Source organism: Acipenser ruthenus, chromosome 7 (assembly GCF_902713425.1).
Source record: "Acipenser ruthenus chromosome 7, fAciRut3.2 maternal haplotype, whole genome shotgun sequence".
Lineage (NCBI taxonomy): Eukaryota > Metazoa > Chordata > Actinopteri > Acipenseriformes > Acipenseridae > Acipenser > Acipenser ruthenus.
In genome coordinates, this window is record NC_081195.1 from 10,629,722 (window position 1) to 10,646,289 (window position 16,568).

At 35.6% G+C, this 16,568-nt stretch overlaps 1 protein-coding gene across 2 annotated transcripts; it reads right to left on the bottom strand.

Moving 5' to 3' along the window:
- Positions 1-4,251: 4,251 nt before the first annotated feature.
- Positions 4,252-11,826, bottom strand: cxcl12a (chemokine (C-X-C motif) ligand 12a (stromal cell-derived factor 1)). Of its 2 annotated transcripts, none has more exons than XM_034026689.3 (4): positions 11,595-11,826; positions 8,905-9,022; positions 7,111-7,194; positions 4,252-6,125 (listed from the first exon to the last, which is right to left on the bottom strand). In XM_034026689.3, the coding sequence occupies exons 1-4, from the start codon at positions 11,659-11,661 to the stop codon at positions 6,101-6,103; spliced, it is 294 nt and encodes a 97-aa protein (XP_033882580.1). In that variant the 5' UTR covers positions 11,662-11,826; the 3' UTR covers positions 4,252-6,100. The 2 variants fall into 2 exon arrangements, with proteins under 2 accessions (XP_033882580.1, XP_033882581.1); XM_034026690.3 differs by having other exon boundaries at positions 7,087-7,194; positions 11,595-11,823.
- Positions 11,827-16,568: the final 4,742 nt, after the last annotated feature.

A 16,568-nucleotide genomic window follows, 5' to 3' on the forward strand; every position in this document is an offset into this window, starting at 1 on the left:
TTAAATTATTTAATTGATCATGTATGTATAAGTGATTACAGTTGAAAGTCTCAATTGTTAAGAACTAATGGAAATTTCACAATGTAGACATATCTGTAAATTACTAAAGGACTTGATTATAATTGAATTATCTAATTGAATTAGTGTGTGTGTGTATATAAGTGACTACAGCTGTAATTGAAATTATTGTGAACCCGACAAAGACCTGTTTTGTCGAAACCCATAGTTCTACTACCTTTTTGCTTGCTCGGTTTAGTAAAAAACATGTTTTAACTAATAAAATTAAGAAAATCTTTTTTAAAAGACTACAGTACATCTTGTCCTGATTTTGCGTGTGCGACCAATCCATAAATCCCTTCTCAAATTGTACCCAATAGTTGCGGCAGCACATCAATACTTTTCTTTTGTGATAACAAATCTACAGTTCATATTGTCAATAAAGGCCATTGCAGTTCATCTCTTATCATACAATTACTGCGGCGATTAATATGGATTTCAGTATCAAATAATTTTCAAATCCAAGCGCACCATCTACCTGGCATTTATAATAATGCAGCTGACGCACTTTCTCGTTTACATGTTTGCAGATTTTACAGTCTGGTCCCTGCAGCTCTGCCAACTCCAGCAGTGACCCCCCATTTCAACCAGCTTATTTTCAACTGAACCCAATTATCAGCAAACTTATCAATACAGCGCAAGCATACATGGCTGCAGCACTTGTCCCTTCCACCTTATTCCACAGGCTGGACTACCTATGACTTTCCGCTCTCAAAGCAGGGGTAGAAAATAATGAGCTTCTAGACCCTAAACAATAAAGAATACGTATCTGCCCCATAATAATACCGACACGGTCACCAGTCATGGATGTGTAAAGTAGTGCTCGTGGTGGGTGATACAGTTTATTTTGTGACAGTAGTGCAGTGTTGTTCCGGCTAGTGCTGGCCCTCGGTGACAGCTCCGGAATCATGTTAGCCGTCTAGTGATTCACAAACAAGACGAATTACACAAAGACAAACAGTGGTTACGGGGTCTCTCACAGTCCTTCTTGGTTCACAAACACAAAACAAAATGAAGGAACAGATTGCAATTCTCTGCCCCCTTTTATGCCATCACACATGACCCCTTGGTAAACGAGTGCAACTGCCTCTCCAATCTGCGGCTGCCATGTCTTTTCCTTTCCGGGTCAATGCGTTCTTGCAACAGAGTCTCATCTTCATCCAGACTGTCCGACTTCCCGACCCTGGGAAAGAACAGTCATACCAGCCCATCCAAAGTACTCTGTTCTTGCTGCTTAGCACCCTCACAGGTCGGAAGGGAGATTTACAACCAAGAATCATTGTATTTTTGTCACAAGGAATCTTTAGCGTGGAGCCGGGGGTCCATTCTTTGGGGGGTTAGTGATCTCACTTTCTCCAACCCTTGGTTAAGCTCTGCTTCCTTTACCTCCGCAGGGTTCTGCACGAGTCAGAGGGGACCCCCGGCAAACCCATCCTTTTAGCATCTCATGATCTATAACTGCCCTTGTTTATCTGAGGGGCTAAGCTTATTCATGCTAAACTAAACCTTGCTGTAGGAGCTCTCCCTTCATCACACAAGGTTCTCTTCTCGTTTTAGGTTCTCTGGGGGTGCGTCTCTGTCCCAGCTTTGGAAGTCTATAATTCACCTCATTGAGGGCAGCTCTCCAAGCCCGAGTTCCCCCTTTTCTTCCTTCCTTTCAAGTTCTCAAGCCTCTATTTATGTGCTGGGGATCTCCCCAGTGTATCTGGCCCCCCACCTCTTATGTTGTATGTGTAAGGGATCTCCCCCGTGTGTCCAGTCCCCCAAACTGCAGGGACCCTCCTATGTTTTATGTGCAGGGGATCTCCCTTGTGTGTCCATGTTTTATGTGCAGGGGATCTCCCCTGTGTCTGGTCCCCCAAAGGCGGGGAGCCCCCTTTTATATGTTCAGCCTTAGCAAACGGTGGGCCCTCTTACATGTTTCAATCTTTGCCAACTCTAAGAGGTAGCCTGGCTCCCTCCACGTAAACTTTCAATTAAATTGGTATGAAGCTCAGTAAGCTTCAGTTTACATCATTTAAACTGTGGTTATAATTGAAAAAGAATCCCCATTTGTTTCAGAACAGTATAACTACAGTACATGTCAACCAATCTGTGACATTCCAGAAGTATAACATTAGTAGCTCATTCATTACATTTGTCGTTTCCTAATAATTAGTACTGACACTACTGTGTGCATGAACAAAGTTCCTTACACAGTGCACTTAACATGAACTTTTATAAGGTCAGAAAAAAAATATCTGAGACTTGGAGGTATTTATTTGTTATACTTTTGGGAATTTTTTAGACTTTTCAATGTATTTTATCTATAAGAGGAAATATCAAACATCAAGTATAATAATTACAACATAAAAAACCTCTTTGAATAATAAGAATCAGCATAAACTTAAAGCATGGCCAAGTCTGTAATTCAGTAGGTCTGCAATGCACTTACAGGTTTACTAATGCTTTATGACTATTGCTTTATTTTCTCTGTCAGACCATCAAATTACACAAAAACAGATCATATGTTAAAACCAAGGAAGTTTGCTCCTGAAACCACCTTTTATTAAATACAGTGAAAATCTCATAGAATTCAAAGCTACTAGTTTTTAATATATGTGATGTAACTCAGTGTCCTAGTTTGTTTTACCAGAATAGTCAAGCAGCGTTGTTTAGGATGTGAGCTGTTACTTCTAAAAATACCTGCTGTACAGTTTCCATACCTCACTGTAAGAGACAAATGCTTAACTTTGTTCAAACCATCTGCTCCCTTCTCCTGAGGAACCTATTCAAAAGTAGTTGGCTTCTATAGCAGCTGTTCCACATATAGCAATTCATCAGACATTTTTCATTTTGTTTGTGAGTGTCCTTCTGGAGTGTAAACCTCTGGTATGCTAGAGTATTAAAAACACTTTTACATAAGTGACGGAATTACCCCACCTGCAACATGGTGCTAATTTGAGCCATTTCCTTTCTGGTGTCTATTAAAATTCCATAGTAGCCACAAACTACATTTTCACTAGTGGAAACCTCAACAGCAGTGCAGCATTTAAACAAAAGACCTGGTTTGAAATATAGAATGCTTCAAGAAAAATAGGTCATATAAATAATAGCAGTGCTAAGATATGTGGTGACAAGCTATAAGACGATTGAAATAGTACAGTCAGAAGAGTTTGGCAAGAAGTTGGTCAATTTGAAATATGTGGACTACGTTATTCGAATCCAAATACATTGTAATTACAGAAATGGTTACATAGCAGTCACATTGTAAAAGACATCTGCATAGAATGAAAACAATGAATTGAATGTGAAGTTGCAGTAACTACTGAGTTACAACAATTAAGTTACAATTATGAATTCACTTAACATAACTGAAATGTGGGAAGGATGGTACATTTATTTTTTTATTGATACTGAATGTGCACAAAGAGATGCTAAATCACATCACAGTGGCTCCACAATGTTTATGCTTTTGACCTTTCCCCCCACCCCCAGGTGTAAAACTGGAACGATCAAAAGTTGTTTGAAAATGTATAAACACAGTAAATGTACAACAGTGCAGGATGGAAAGTCAGTTTAACCATGACATTTAATTACAACTGGAAAGTCCAGTACAAAAAGTACACATTCAAATTATATAAAAAGACGAGACAAAAACGTATGTTTTTCCTTTAGACATTTTTTATTGAAAAATTACAGAAGTGCAAAGAAAATACAAAAATATATGAATGCTGGTTTGCTACAGTGAAAATTTCATAAAAAAAACAAAAACAAAAAACACAGGCTATATAAAACGCTTTGTATATTGTATACTTCTTTTTAAAAGCTGCCTAAAAAGAATTACAGTTCTTCACATTGTGCGGGAGAATAAGTCACAAGAAATAACCATTCGATATAAAAGTCACACTTTGTGTCACAAAGAGACTCTCTCCATCAAAAAGCACCAGAATTTGAGTGTGGAGCACCAGGTAGAATGAAAAGTCAGATTAAACATTTTGTAGTTGGGTTTGGTTCCTGTGTGGGTCTGCTGCCATTTTAAAATCAAAAGAAGTCCATCCCCTCCCAAGATTAAACACAATGCAAGATATTATCATATAAAAAGACTGTCCAAGCCTCCCTGTCTCCATTTCAGTATGAATTTACATGCAAAAACAATGCTCCTACTCAAAAGGAAGGTATCATAGTAGTTAGTAGTTACGCCGAATAATGAACAAGTGTAAGGGATTCTGAATCATGGCTATTTTAGACAGTGATGGCCTTTTCTGGGGAATTGCCAGTTTTTTTTTTTATTTTCTTTCTTGTGTGAAGTTGAACAGACAGTATTTCTTCTACAGAGATTAAATGGATATACATGCCTGCAGGCTGCTTCATATAAAAAGGGCAGGCGACTTTAGAGGTCCGGATGGGAAAGATGCGAGCCGTAGACAGAGAGCAGTTAGTGAAGAGAGCAGCATGGAATTTGAAAAACTTGAAAGTATGGGGTTTCAAACTAAACTATTAATTTACAGCAAATGAAACATGTTTCTGGGTCTAAATATTGTACTGGCCCTGGTTTAGCTACTGACCTAGCCTTGCAACACTTCCACTGCCTTCTTAACTGGGCAAATACATAATATTCTCAGACCACCCATATTTTGTCCCCACCACCACCACCACAACTAGAATTGTATGTCTTTTTTACTTCATGGACTCCAATTCAATTAATAATTATTATTATTTATTTATTTTAATAAAACTGACTATTTGGGGATTTTTGTAAGTTTATTTTTTATATAAGACATTTCTTAATAAAATTACTTTAATTCACAAACCAAAGTAGCAGTTAGAATTCTCCTTAAAAGGTAGTATTTGATAGGAGCATACTGTAGCTTCTGTACATTCTGGGAATACCTTCATTTTACACAGTTTTATAAAATACCTACACTATTGAAAATTTAAGGCATCCGACTGTGCCTCCTAGAAAATTCAATAAGCAAATATAAACGAGCAAATTAAACAAACAGAAATATAACAATAAAATCCCAAACTGTAAGAGGCATTAAAAGCTGTCAAGCATAGTTAAACAAAACATAGCAAGAGAAAAATCAGTTACACAGTAATTGCTAGTTCTTCTGAGAAAATCATTGCAGCGTGTACATGAGAGAGTTTTCATCTTAAATGGAGTACTACTACATTTTGCAATCAGTATATAAAAGGGAAGTTTACAGACCTTAAAATGATTCCCATATGCAAAAGGTTTCTTAGAAATACAGAACGTTTGCCTCAGGTGATCCATTTTATTCACTTAGCAAACAGCCCAAATCATTGTTTGCTGGCAAATACGGACATATGAATAAACTAAAGTGCATTCAATTGGGACAAGCAGCAGTACAGTAAATTGCAAACGTATTGCAGCACTGTAAACGTATGATTTAGTATGGCTCTGGTGATGCCAAACCACAGCATGTAAATGGGAAGGTAGTTACCCTGCATCTAACCACAGTTACAATTAATTTAAACTGTTACTATGCAATTTGCCCCTATTATGGAGTTCTTAAAATAAAACAGGGCTCATTATCAGTGGAGACTAGTTTCAAATGCAATTTAGTTCAGTTCCATGGTGCTTGATTTAGGCACCAGGAGAAGGTGTCAATGTTATAAAACAGAGAAACACCTTATGACTGTAAGGTTAACAGTTTTCTCTGTTCTTCCAGAGTACAAATATTTGGACTGGAGCATATGGGAAATTAATTATGAAGGGTGTAAGGCAGTCTACAAGTTAATCTTTAAAAATGAACTTCAGTTTGTTTTTGGTCTAGAGAGTCAAAGAACTATGAAGTTCACCAGCACAAACATCAAGGAACAAGCAACTAAACTCAAAACAGATGTGTGACCTGTATCAGTTATAAAAGAAATCTACATATAATTTTACATAATATATTTATATTGGCAGTGTCGATGCAGGTGGCAGTATCAATGCTTCAACATACATGTATGGTAGTTAAGTGCTGTTACAGCAAGCAGTCCAGAGAAGAATACAAATATTACATGGGTGAAAGGAGCTGTAATCCAGCACATGTTCTCAAATGCCTCTTGATGTTTTAATCCTGCAAATAAAAAAGGTTACATTTATTTCAAATTACAAATTCTACTTTGAATTTGCTGAAATCTTAGCTTGCAACCCTTTAAAATACAGTGCTTCCTGACAATTGGCGAATTCACAAATTAAATTCCTGGTTAGGCCAGGTTGACAGTAAATTGTACATGAACTATATCAACACACTGTTCATCAGTTTTCCAAGGTATACCTTAATTTTTTTTTAAATACCTATACAATGCATAAAATAAATATTTATTTTCTTTCCAGTAAGTGTCAGCAATATGAAATTGCCAAGTCGTGTGTTCATTTGGGAAGGTACCTGGGAGATTGAAAAGCCACTAAACATATTCCAGTGATCTGTCAGTATAAAACGTATCAAAGATTAAGAAACCATGTGCATTGACTGCCAGTGTGACAAAGTTTAATACAGAACATGTACTTTAGAATAACTCATTGCTTAAAGATATGTATTTGTTGAGGTGATGTAGTAAGAGTCAGAACTCCGATCTGCTGTACCTGACCAATCAGCTACAAAATAAAACAAAAGAAATAGAATAAAAAAACACATTTTTGCAAAATAAAATCAGTAATCCTTTCTGGCTCAGCATATATAATACACAAATGCAGTTCATTTTAAAGCAATATTACAATTGTGGCTGCATAAGGAAGGTACAGCAAGTAAGAGACAAGTGATCTATTTCAAATGTCCAAACAGTGGAGGAAACAAATACAGCAGACCTCAAAATCAGTACTCTGCTCCAATGTGGACCACCTGCCACTACATTTTTATTGTATTCACCGAGATGTGGGCTTCATTTAAATTGATGGCAGTATTTTGAGAAGCCACATTTTAGATAATTAAAATAGACCCCAGTGTTCTAACTCGCTTCAAAATGGGATGTACATGCAAAAAGTCCAAATGTTTCACTTCAGATTCCAGTCCCAAAAGTTACCCAATTATTTCTTACTTGTGAAGAAGCGTTTCTCCTTACTTGTTAATAGCATTCTTCAAGTATTGCTGTAGCCATTTAGTTTCAGGGTCAAGACATACTTGTTTGTCATTTCTCATTGTTGCACTGTGGGAGGGGAAAAAAAAAGAAATGTTTTAGATTAGTAATTTTACAAATTACCTTTTTATTGATGGCCTTATTTGATCTCTATATAAAAACAATTGTGAATGTTCGGACATGGATTATTTTAGAAAACTAAGTAGTCTTCCGACGTTATACTTTCTAAGGGTCACGTGTTCTAGAAAAAGATCAGCAGTAGTTTTATCCATTTCAGATCCCTCAACTGTTTACGTGAATCTGTCAACATTATTGTTGCAGTGTACAGTTACAAGCATTTAATTGGACAGTGTTGATTAGGTAATCAACACTTTACAACATTTGTCTGTTCAAAAGCAAATGGATTTTGTTATGATTGCTTAGTAGTGTTTAACTTCAATTAATAATGATTCTTTATATAAAATATCTGGCTACCCTTTTTACATGTTTACTGAGGAAATGCAGCTGTTTAGACAGAGCGAACTCGTTTTCTAGTAAATGATTTAATGCAAAAAGCATGTGATTTGTGTTATTGTCTGAAAGCCTGAGTAGCCTTGTGGGATGTCAGTTGCTTAAAGCTATTTCCTTCCAAGATCTGGCAAGGTAATTCTATTTGTGTATGGGAATGTGGTTACTAGTGATGGTAAATCTAAACTATTCAAAGTTGTACTGTGCAAATACAGAAGTTTGCTGTGCTTTTCCTAGAAGTGTGACGAATGTGAAATTATCTTGTAAAATCAAAGTTAATACACCCACTTCTTTAATCGTCACAGAACAAGTCATGCAGTATCTAAATGCCTAAGGTTCATCTAAAATCACTTATTTCATCATAAATTCAGCACCTGGCTTTCACATCCATGTGCTAAATGGTAGTGTTTGAGCTGGAAACTGTGAAATGATAACAACTTGATAAATCTGTAAGCTGAACAAAAGCCAATATCATGTCTCCAAAAAGTCAGGCTGTCAGCTCCAAATTAGATGAAAGGATCCTTTCAAATTGAACAGATTTACTTTCTATCATGATAAATTCAATTGATGCAATTATTCAGTATGCAGGGGGTCTTTTTCAGCAAATGCTTTAACAAGATGTATTTGCCAATTGTTTGTTCGAAATATGAAATTATTAAATGCTGGTTCATAGCTTGGCATGAGCACACTTAAGGCCACGTCTACAGCTTTCCAGTTAATTAGAAAAGGTAATAAATGTGTTCACAGAATACACCAGGCAACAATGACTTCACAGCAAGCAAAAACCAACAGCAAATCACCAAATTAGACTATATTACAGCTTTCCGACAGTTCAAAATACCAGGAAACCTTTCAGAAAGTCATGCCGCTCGGCTGTCTTTTAGAATGATTCTAGTGTGATATACAGGGAGGTTTACTTTTCTCATGCTGTCAGAGAGAGTAATCTTTGGGATGGGATCAAATCCAAGTCACTTTAAGTTAGGAGAAACTATTCACTCAAATAGGGATACTCACATATGGTCATATTGTAATCCTGCAAGTGCTTTGTTGTATAGTGGGTATTAGTTAATTACTTGAATGCAACACACTGTTTAATTGGGGATTATAAACAATTCAAATGAAGGGTTTTGCTCTTAGGAGCAGTAGCAGGAAGTGGTGTGCATGGGATTTAAAATGAGTTTCAGATACCATTGTTCTTAGTCTTAATGTTACTAAAGTAGAAACAATGAAAGCCTGCTCCAAAGTTAGGTTCATTTGTAACAGACAACTTACATGATCTGCAGAGGGCAGTTGGGAGTGTTCAGAAACTTCAGATTCTTGACGTTGTTCTTGTGCACACTTTTCTCGGGAGTTCGGCACCAGCATCTCTGGCCCAGGCTGAATGGCTTTGCTGATGGGTACATGTGAATTAATTAATGAAGCGGCAAGAATGCAACAAGATGCCCTTCAAGATTTGATGCAGCAGCCCCTTCTGACCTCTAAAAGATGTTTAAATGTGTTCAGAGTTGAAGGACAGGCTTCAACCCAGAGCTTCATGACTTACAATTTAGAGGCATAATGTACTAAACTGCCTCTTATGCATTAGAACAGCTGCCTTTACAAATGTACATAACTTGCCTCCCCTTAAGAATTTCTCATTCAATTATTCAGACTTCCAAATACTATTGTTCTCCTGAGAGGATATTAAAAGCCAATTGATTTTCTTAATAAAGCTAAATTAAATTTACTCCATTATATGGTATTGCTGTATAAAAAGTTCTTGAAATAGCATTACATTACTTTTTTGTCATCAGTTATGCATGATTTTTCTATCATGGTTCTAACAATTCTTCAAACACTCCCTAAATACCCGGTATATGTCCAGAACAATAGAAAAACATATTCAAATACTGTAACTATTCTACAGTTGTGTTTCGTAGCTTGATCACTGAATCGTGGTAACATTTTATTTTGTTGTTCTAAGCAAGTACTGTAGCATGCTAAAAGGGTAACATATACATTTCCAGGACCTATATAAACAGATTATCAACAACTGTCTTTTGATCAGCGAGTCATTAATTGTTTCGTTGCATTGCTCCCCTCCCCCTCGAAGGCAAACTGTGAAATGACATAAGGCAAGCACATCATTAATCACTTGCGGTTAGAGGAAATTTATCTAATCTAAATAAAGCGTTAACTACAATGTTCTGTGCCAGCATAAGCGTACACAATTATACCCATTGTCATCGGGTTCCGAGTAAAGCGGGTCAGCCGTACCTCAAAAGTTGTTGCCTAAAGCTATCTTGTCTTTTGATTAAGTACCGTTGCCCTCTGCTAGGGACACCTTGCTGTCACCCCAATAAAAGAGCGCTGTTTCTGACGTGAATGGGATGTTAAAATAACGCGATTAACATCTGGCAAGACCCCCAAAAAGGTACCGTAGAAAGAAAAAAAAAAAAAAAAAAAAAAGCCAGCGAACGAGTACTACTCTGAAATACCAACTCATGGTGTGCAATTTCAAAGAAACGCTTTATGCGAGCAATTTGTTTAGGAAGAATTACGCATTACAAGGGCATTTTAGTAGGCTAAATGCATGGGCGGATATTGGGAAAGCAAAGAAATTAGAACCACATTACGTTGCTTTTTTTTTTTTTTTTTTTTTTTTTCTTCTAGTACTTTCACCATTTTCAGTCACTTCACATTGGCACATAATTCCAGGTACCTGACAAGCAGCTCTTCACATGTATACAATAAGTGTAAATTTTGAAACGGATGGTGTGGAAATTGAGAATTGCCATTACGTATCTGGGTTTATTTATTAATTAAAGCATTATAGTTTGTGAAAACCTCAAGGAAATACTAAACAGATTGATTTTCAAGAAAATGCCTAAGCAGATATTGTATCATTTTGGAAATGACCTCCAAGCTGATGTATCCCTTACTTAAATACTTAGTTAGTAGTTAGGGTATTAACATTTTTAAACTGCCATTTCTTTTAGAGGATCGAAAGTTTGAACAAAAAAGTCATGCGTCTGATTAAAATGTTTTGTTCAAGCACTGATGGGCACTTTGCAAAGCTTTAATTTCAAAGCTATGCAGTAAAAACATTTACCTTCAGCCACCTACAGTACTTGCAATTAAAACGAGTCTTCTCCCTCCCCCCATTGTTTAGATTCCCAATTCTTTTCACACGTTATTCGAATGTTAAAGGAGAGTGCATAAAAGGCTTAATTGAAATTAGAAGGCATTCTAATTAATCACACATTTTCTTTTCTGCACTCAATACACGATATAACAACCTAACCAAGGAGAGTCCCTTTGTATGTATTAAATGGCAATTCACGCAACGAAGCAAAAAATACAAACCAGCTGCAAAATAATTTTTATTAAGTCAAGTTGTAAGCTAAAATTTAAAACCATGCACATTGTCATTTAGCTCCAATTTCACATGTTTAGAAAATACCCTTTCTGCACACATACCAGTCTCCTGGTTGATTTTAGAGACTGTGAAATATGATAGTTTAATTTTTAAAGAAAATGGGCTTTCAAAAGTAGATAACATCAGATCTCATTTTTAATTACATAGATGCATACCAGCAAAACCAGCTTTTTTAATATATTTTATATAAAGTTTGTTATAAAACTTAAAAGCAAACCTTATCAGCATACCATGAGATTAACCAATAACTGGAATTAAACTATAAAACATACATTCACAAAGCTACTAAACAACCCAGTCACATTTAAACAAACATACAACACACTATATATATATAATATATATATATATACACACATACACACACACACACTAGAAACTAAGCAAGTCTACATCCATAACGTTATTTCTAAACTTAGATTTATAATCATCAAACACCTACTAAACATTTTAAAACATTAACAGCAGTTTTGTTGTAAGAGATCAGCTTCAGGTTTAAGTAGCAGCCCTATATTCAGTCAACATAAACTGGAAGGTAACTTACCATGTGACACATGGATGCACATTGTCACCATCAGCAGGGTTATAATTGCAAGAGCTTTCACATCCATCGTGGGTGGCTTACTAAATTTCACACAACAAGATTCCAATGTAACTGTGACTCTGTAAGTCCTGTGCTGAGTGTTAAATGCACTGAGTGCCCACTCCTACTTGAGGGTTGGGGATAAAGGGGGAGTAGTTTGGAATGAGTTATTACCTCTGGCATGACATACTTCCTGTATTAAAATGTTCAAGAGTGAAATGCCTGGCATCAAAACCTGGGTAATAACAAAATGAGGCTCCCACTGCTAGTATAAAATTACAGATTTTTCAGTCATCCAATCTTGCATTGTTTAGCAAAACTTCTCTAAAGCATGTTGGATGTTAAAAATGTCAGATTCCACTTGTTTAACAACACTTTGTAAAATCTGGTGCGTATGGAAATCATTTAACAACTAATCATATTTATCATGCAAGTCTAAACACATGAATGTAAATGCAGCAGGTAACTTAAAACTCAGTATCAGTATATAATTTGCATGCCCCTAAATTCTTATACTTCTCAAAAGTTACTTTTACATTCAGAGCAGATAGTGCATGTAGAAATGCTCATATATAGGAATAATTAGTCAGATAGTTGTAATTATTAATCAGGGATTTTTAATATATATATATATATATATATATATATATATATATATATATATATATATATATATATATATATATATATAATTTACTTACTAGAGAAACAATATTAACTTTAGTAGTCAATGCATACATTTAGATTACAATTACTAAGACATATAACTAATTGTGAGGCAGTGAATTTGAACCTATTAACATTGTGTTAATTGTCTAGGGCCCAAAACCTGTTTCTAATTAGTTCAAGAGGTGGTGGAGTGATTGTGTGAAAAAGCAGAGCCAGATAAACCCCAGGAAAATGGATATTTCTAGAAGCAAAAACAAAAAACAAATCCTTCAAACTTAAATGTCAGCTGCTTCACAGGCTGTTTTAAAAATGTGTTTCATTAAGGCTGGTAAATGAAAATATCAGCAATAGGTGTTTCCAGTAAAATGAGGTCAGTATAACATTTGGAAACATCTTTTTAATTCCTTTATGACTGTATAACAGAGCTTGAATAGGCCCTATTTAAACATTGTACTGCAGCAAGTAACAGCAGGATCATGCCCATTTGGCTCACAGAATGTGAAATGGAAGTTTATTTGGCTGAAAGAAGCTATGAGCTATGCACCTTGGCTTTGTTAACACAAACTGTGGAAGACTGAAGCAGGCGGACAGAATGGTTTTATATTTCAGTATTATCTAACTTTATACTTTGGACTGGATAACTATGGATGACTATGTTTCAAGATTTTGAAGTTTCAGGACCCCAAAGTTTCTTTAGCATGAGAGGGCCATTAATACTACTTACCTTTAAGAGAAGTGCTTTTTATAAGTCTTGAATTGACACAAGCACTGCCTCCTAATGACATGCAAGAAACATGGCTATAACACTGGATTAATGCAAAAGGAATTTTCTTTATTTATTTGTCTTACTTTGTAGAGGGAGACTTTATTTTCACTATTTAAGTACAATACGTTTTTGTGGGGAGTCGGCATTAAATACTATGCTGGTATATGCATTTTCATCACAGACATGAACAGGCTGAAATTCTACACAAAAAAAATCTGTGCTTTTGGGTCCCCAAACAATTACATTTACCTATGGGTGGAACTTTCCACTCAACCCTCCAGTTTAATCTGGCAAAAACGTTACTGGCAAGGAATTATTTTGGTGTATAACAGGACACAGATGTGAGGTCTGTTTCCATCAATGGGCCATTGCCCACAAAAACAAGACTGGGTGTTGTGCCAGACTTTTGTTTCTGTCTTTGTTTCTAGAAGTAAAAATGTGTAGGGATGGTAACAATGTTTGCATCATAGTGACTGACTTCGATAGGCCTGTTACAAACTTCTCAACAGCTGAAGTACATTTTAACAGCTGAAGTACAGTGCAGGTAAGGCTATGCAAGTACAAATGGTTAAACTGTAAATGATTTATAGAAACAAATCCTGTGTTAACTGCAGTCTATTTTAGGCATAGTGGCAGGCAGTAAAAAGTGGACACCTACATGAGGCAACTAAATTGAGTTTTTTTTCTTATTTATTTTTGGAAAGATCACTGCCCTGCTCAGTCAACACTGATTTTAATATAACCTTTTTATTATTTTATTTTAATTAGGATGTTAATGAAAAACAAAAACAAAAAAATAACTCTGATGTGTTACATTTTATTAGGTGTATACTGTTCAAATGACGGAGTGATAATACATTGAAGGTGGGTAAATTCACACCAGGACTGACATTCTGCAGACGTAAACAGATCTAAAAAGAAAAAAAAAAACTGCCTGTTGATTTCTATTGACCGTGGTGACAGCACATCCACTTCTACCTCACATAAGGGGAAAGGGCAATTTTGATGGCTTGATATAAGGTTTCACTAAGACTTTTTTTTCTGTTAAGCTCTTGGTCTCCACAAATTGCTGACCTCTTTGTAGAACTGAATCTTAATAACGCCTGGCCATCTGCTGATTTGACAGAACATTGCAGACCTGTGTAGCCTCACCTTAAAGCGAGTTATGCAATTCAATTACCACAGATACTGATTTGGATTACATTATTTATATGTGTACCAGAGTATTGAGGGAACATTCTTTTTCAGGGATACAGTGAAAAATCCCAGGTTTTATGCATGAAAAAAGTACATCTCTTCAGGATTAATTCTATTGTTTATTTTCTCAAGTGACCATTTCTTGTCTGAAAATAATCTTCTACTTGCCCTGCGGCTATAGCTGGTTTCTTATAAACAATGTATCAGTCAGCTGCACAATATGGAAAGTAAATACAAACACTCCTATGTGCAAGAAATAAAGGCATGCTTGACCTGTTATACATTACTCTACTGGCAAAAAATGAAAGCATTCCCCACATAGTATATTCTAGCAAATTATATTCTTTAAAATCATTTTGTCATATGCATCGTCTGGTTAAAATTATAAAAGTTTAAATTCCAAGTTTTATTGAGTAATAAATGTGTATATACACGTCTATTCCAATTATAATAATTACAATGTTTTATATTTATATATAAAATACATTGTAATTATTATAATGTCATATGTGAGATGACTTCTACAAGCACTAGGTAAGATTATTTAAATAATCTTAATGTATCAATGTTGTTATGTCACTATAAAAAACACACATTTTAAGGCATAGCTCAATATTCATTCATAGTAATAATATGATTTGAATAGTCATAGGGACTAAAATGAATGCATTTTTTTCTGTGTTATTCTAGTGATAGGTAAAACACTGTGCAAATATATGACGTTTTTTTCTTCTCTGCATTAGAACAAGAGTCATAAACTCTTATTAATATTCTAAAAGCTTAATTTAAAACTCATATACCAGAGAGTCTTATTGAATGTCATCATAGAACAAGGAAATAACAAAGGTGTTATATAACTGATACACGATCACTATACGATGGATATTAACCATATGACATCAATATTTATTTTTCCACTACGGCAGGTTCGGTAACCAATATATAAGTGCACGGGAAAAACACTTCCGAGACAACAAAGAAAGAAATGCAAATAAAACTGCCTGAAAGAATTTTCAAAAGAGACATTTAAGCTTGCCGTTTCCACTGATCTATATTGCGTAGGAGGTACCGTTGAAGGAAATCTGTGCGCTGTGTAAACAGACTGTCTGACAGGGAAATCTTCTGCTGTCGTGTTATCAGTTGACACTGCTCGTGGTCGAATTGCCTTTCTTCAGCCCGGGATCACTCATTGCAATCCTCGGTAGGTGATGGCTGGGGCTGCTATCTGTCAGTCTCATCAGCCCCTGTGACCTTAAACAAGCGTGGGTTTTGAAAATGAAAACCAGATTAATGCCTTCGCTCATAAATAGAGAATGGGATGTTAATTTGATCAGGCACAATGGGAGACTTTAAATATTCCCACGTTTGCATTTGTATATTAATTTTCTGAAAAATGAACTGAAAGTTGCAATATTTTATGTTTTGTACTGATAATGTGACAATTATAAAAATAGGCCAAAGGTCATGTTTTTATTTTTTTCTTCTTAACTCTGTGTAAACCTTGTATTATTCCTTTGCATGTAATATGCATGTAATTTATCATGATGAGAGTGTTTCTACCATTGCAGCATTGCACCCAAAACCCCACAGCCAAGAACGGCACACTGACTTCACTGCCATAACAGGACTGATACAACCTTAACAACACAAACACTGTTCCAACAAACCTATGCAAACTGATTACATTGTTATCTCAGCACTTGTCCAAGAATGTGCTGATACATTTCACACTGGATCAAATACACAAGGTAAAATACAATTATTTTATCATTGTACTTTGGCAGTAACTTATATACAAGTGCTATTGGAATCATTTCTGCGTGCTCTTCTCAGAAGGCCATCTGAGTGTACCTCAGGGTATAGGGAAAGGAAGCTGAGGGGGACACGAGTTGGTATATTAATACCCCAAACTGTACAGGTAGTAATAATAATAAAAACTTATAAAATGCTGTGCCAAAAGGTTTGTCACCATAATTACTTGTAAATTACACTATTATGTACAGTTGGGTCTACATCTGTTTCATTAAGAAGGTATGTACTAAGCAAATATACCACAAAAAACAAAACCAGTGAGAGGGGGCAGAGGGTGAGAGAAAAAACCATTGACAAAACTTGTTGCCTAATGTAGTGCATTAAAGGAAAACGTTGTGTAATGGTCTAAATCATATTCAACTATAAGAAAACACATTAGAGTCTTCTGTGGGTGAAAAGGATAATCATGCTCATGTGCACATTTTCAATGCATTATTAAAATACTGTTCTTTCCAGATGAGCGACTCAGTCTTTTTTTTCTAATAGTATTA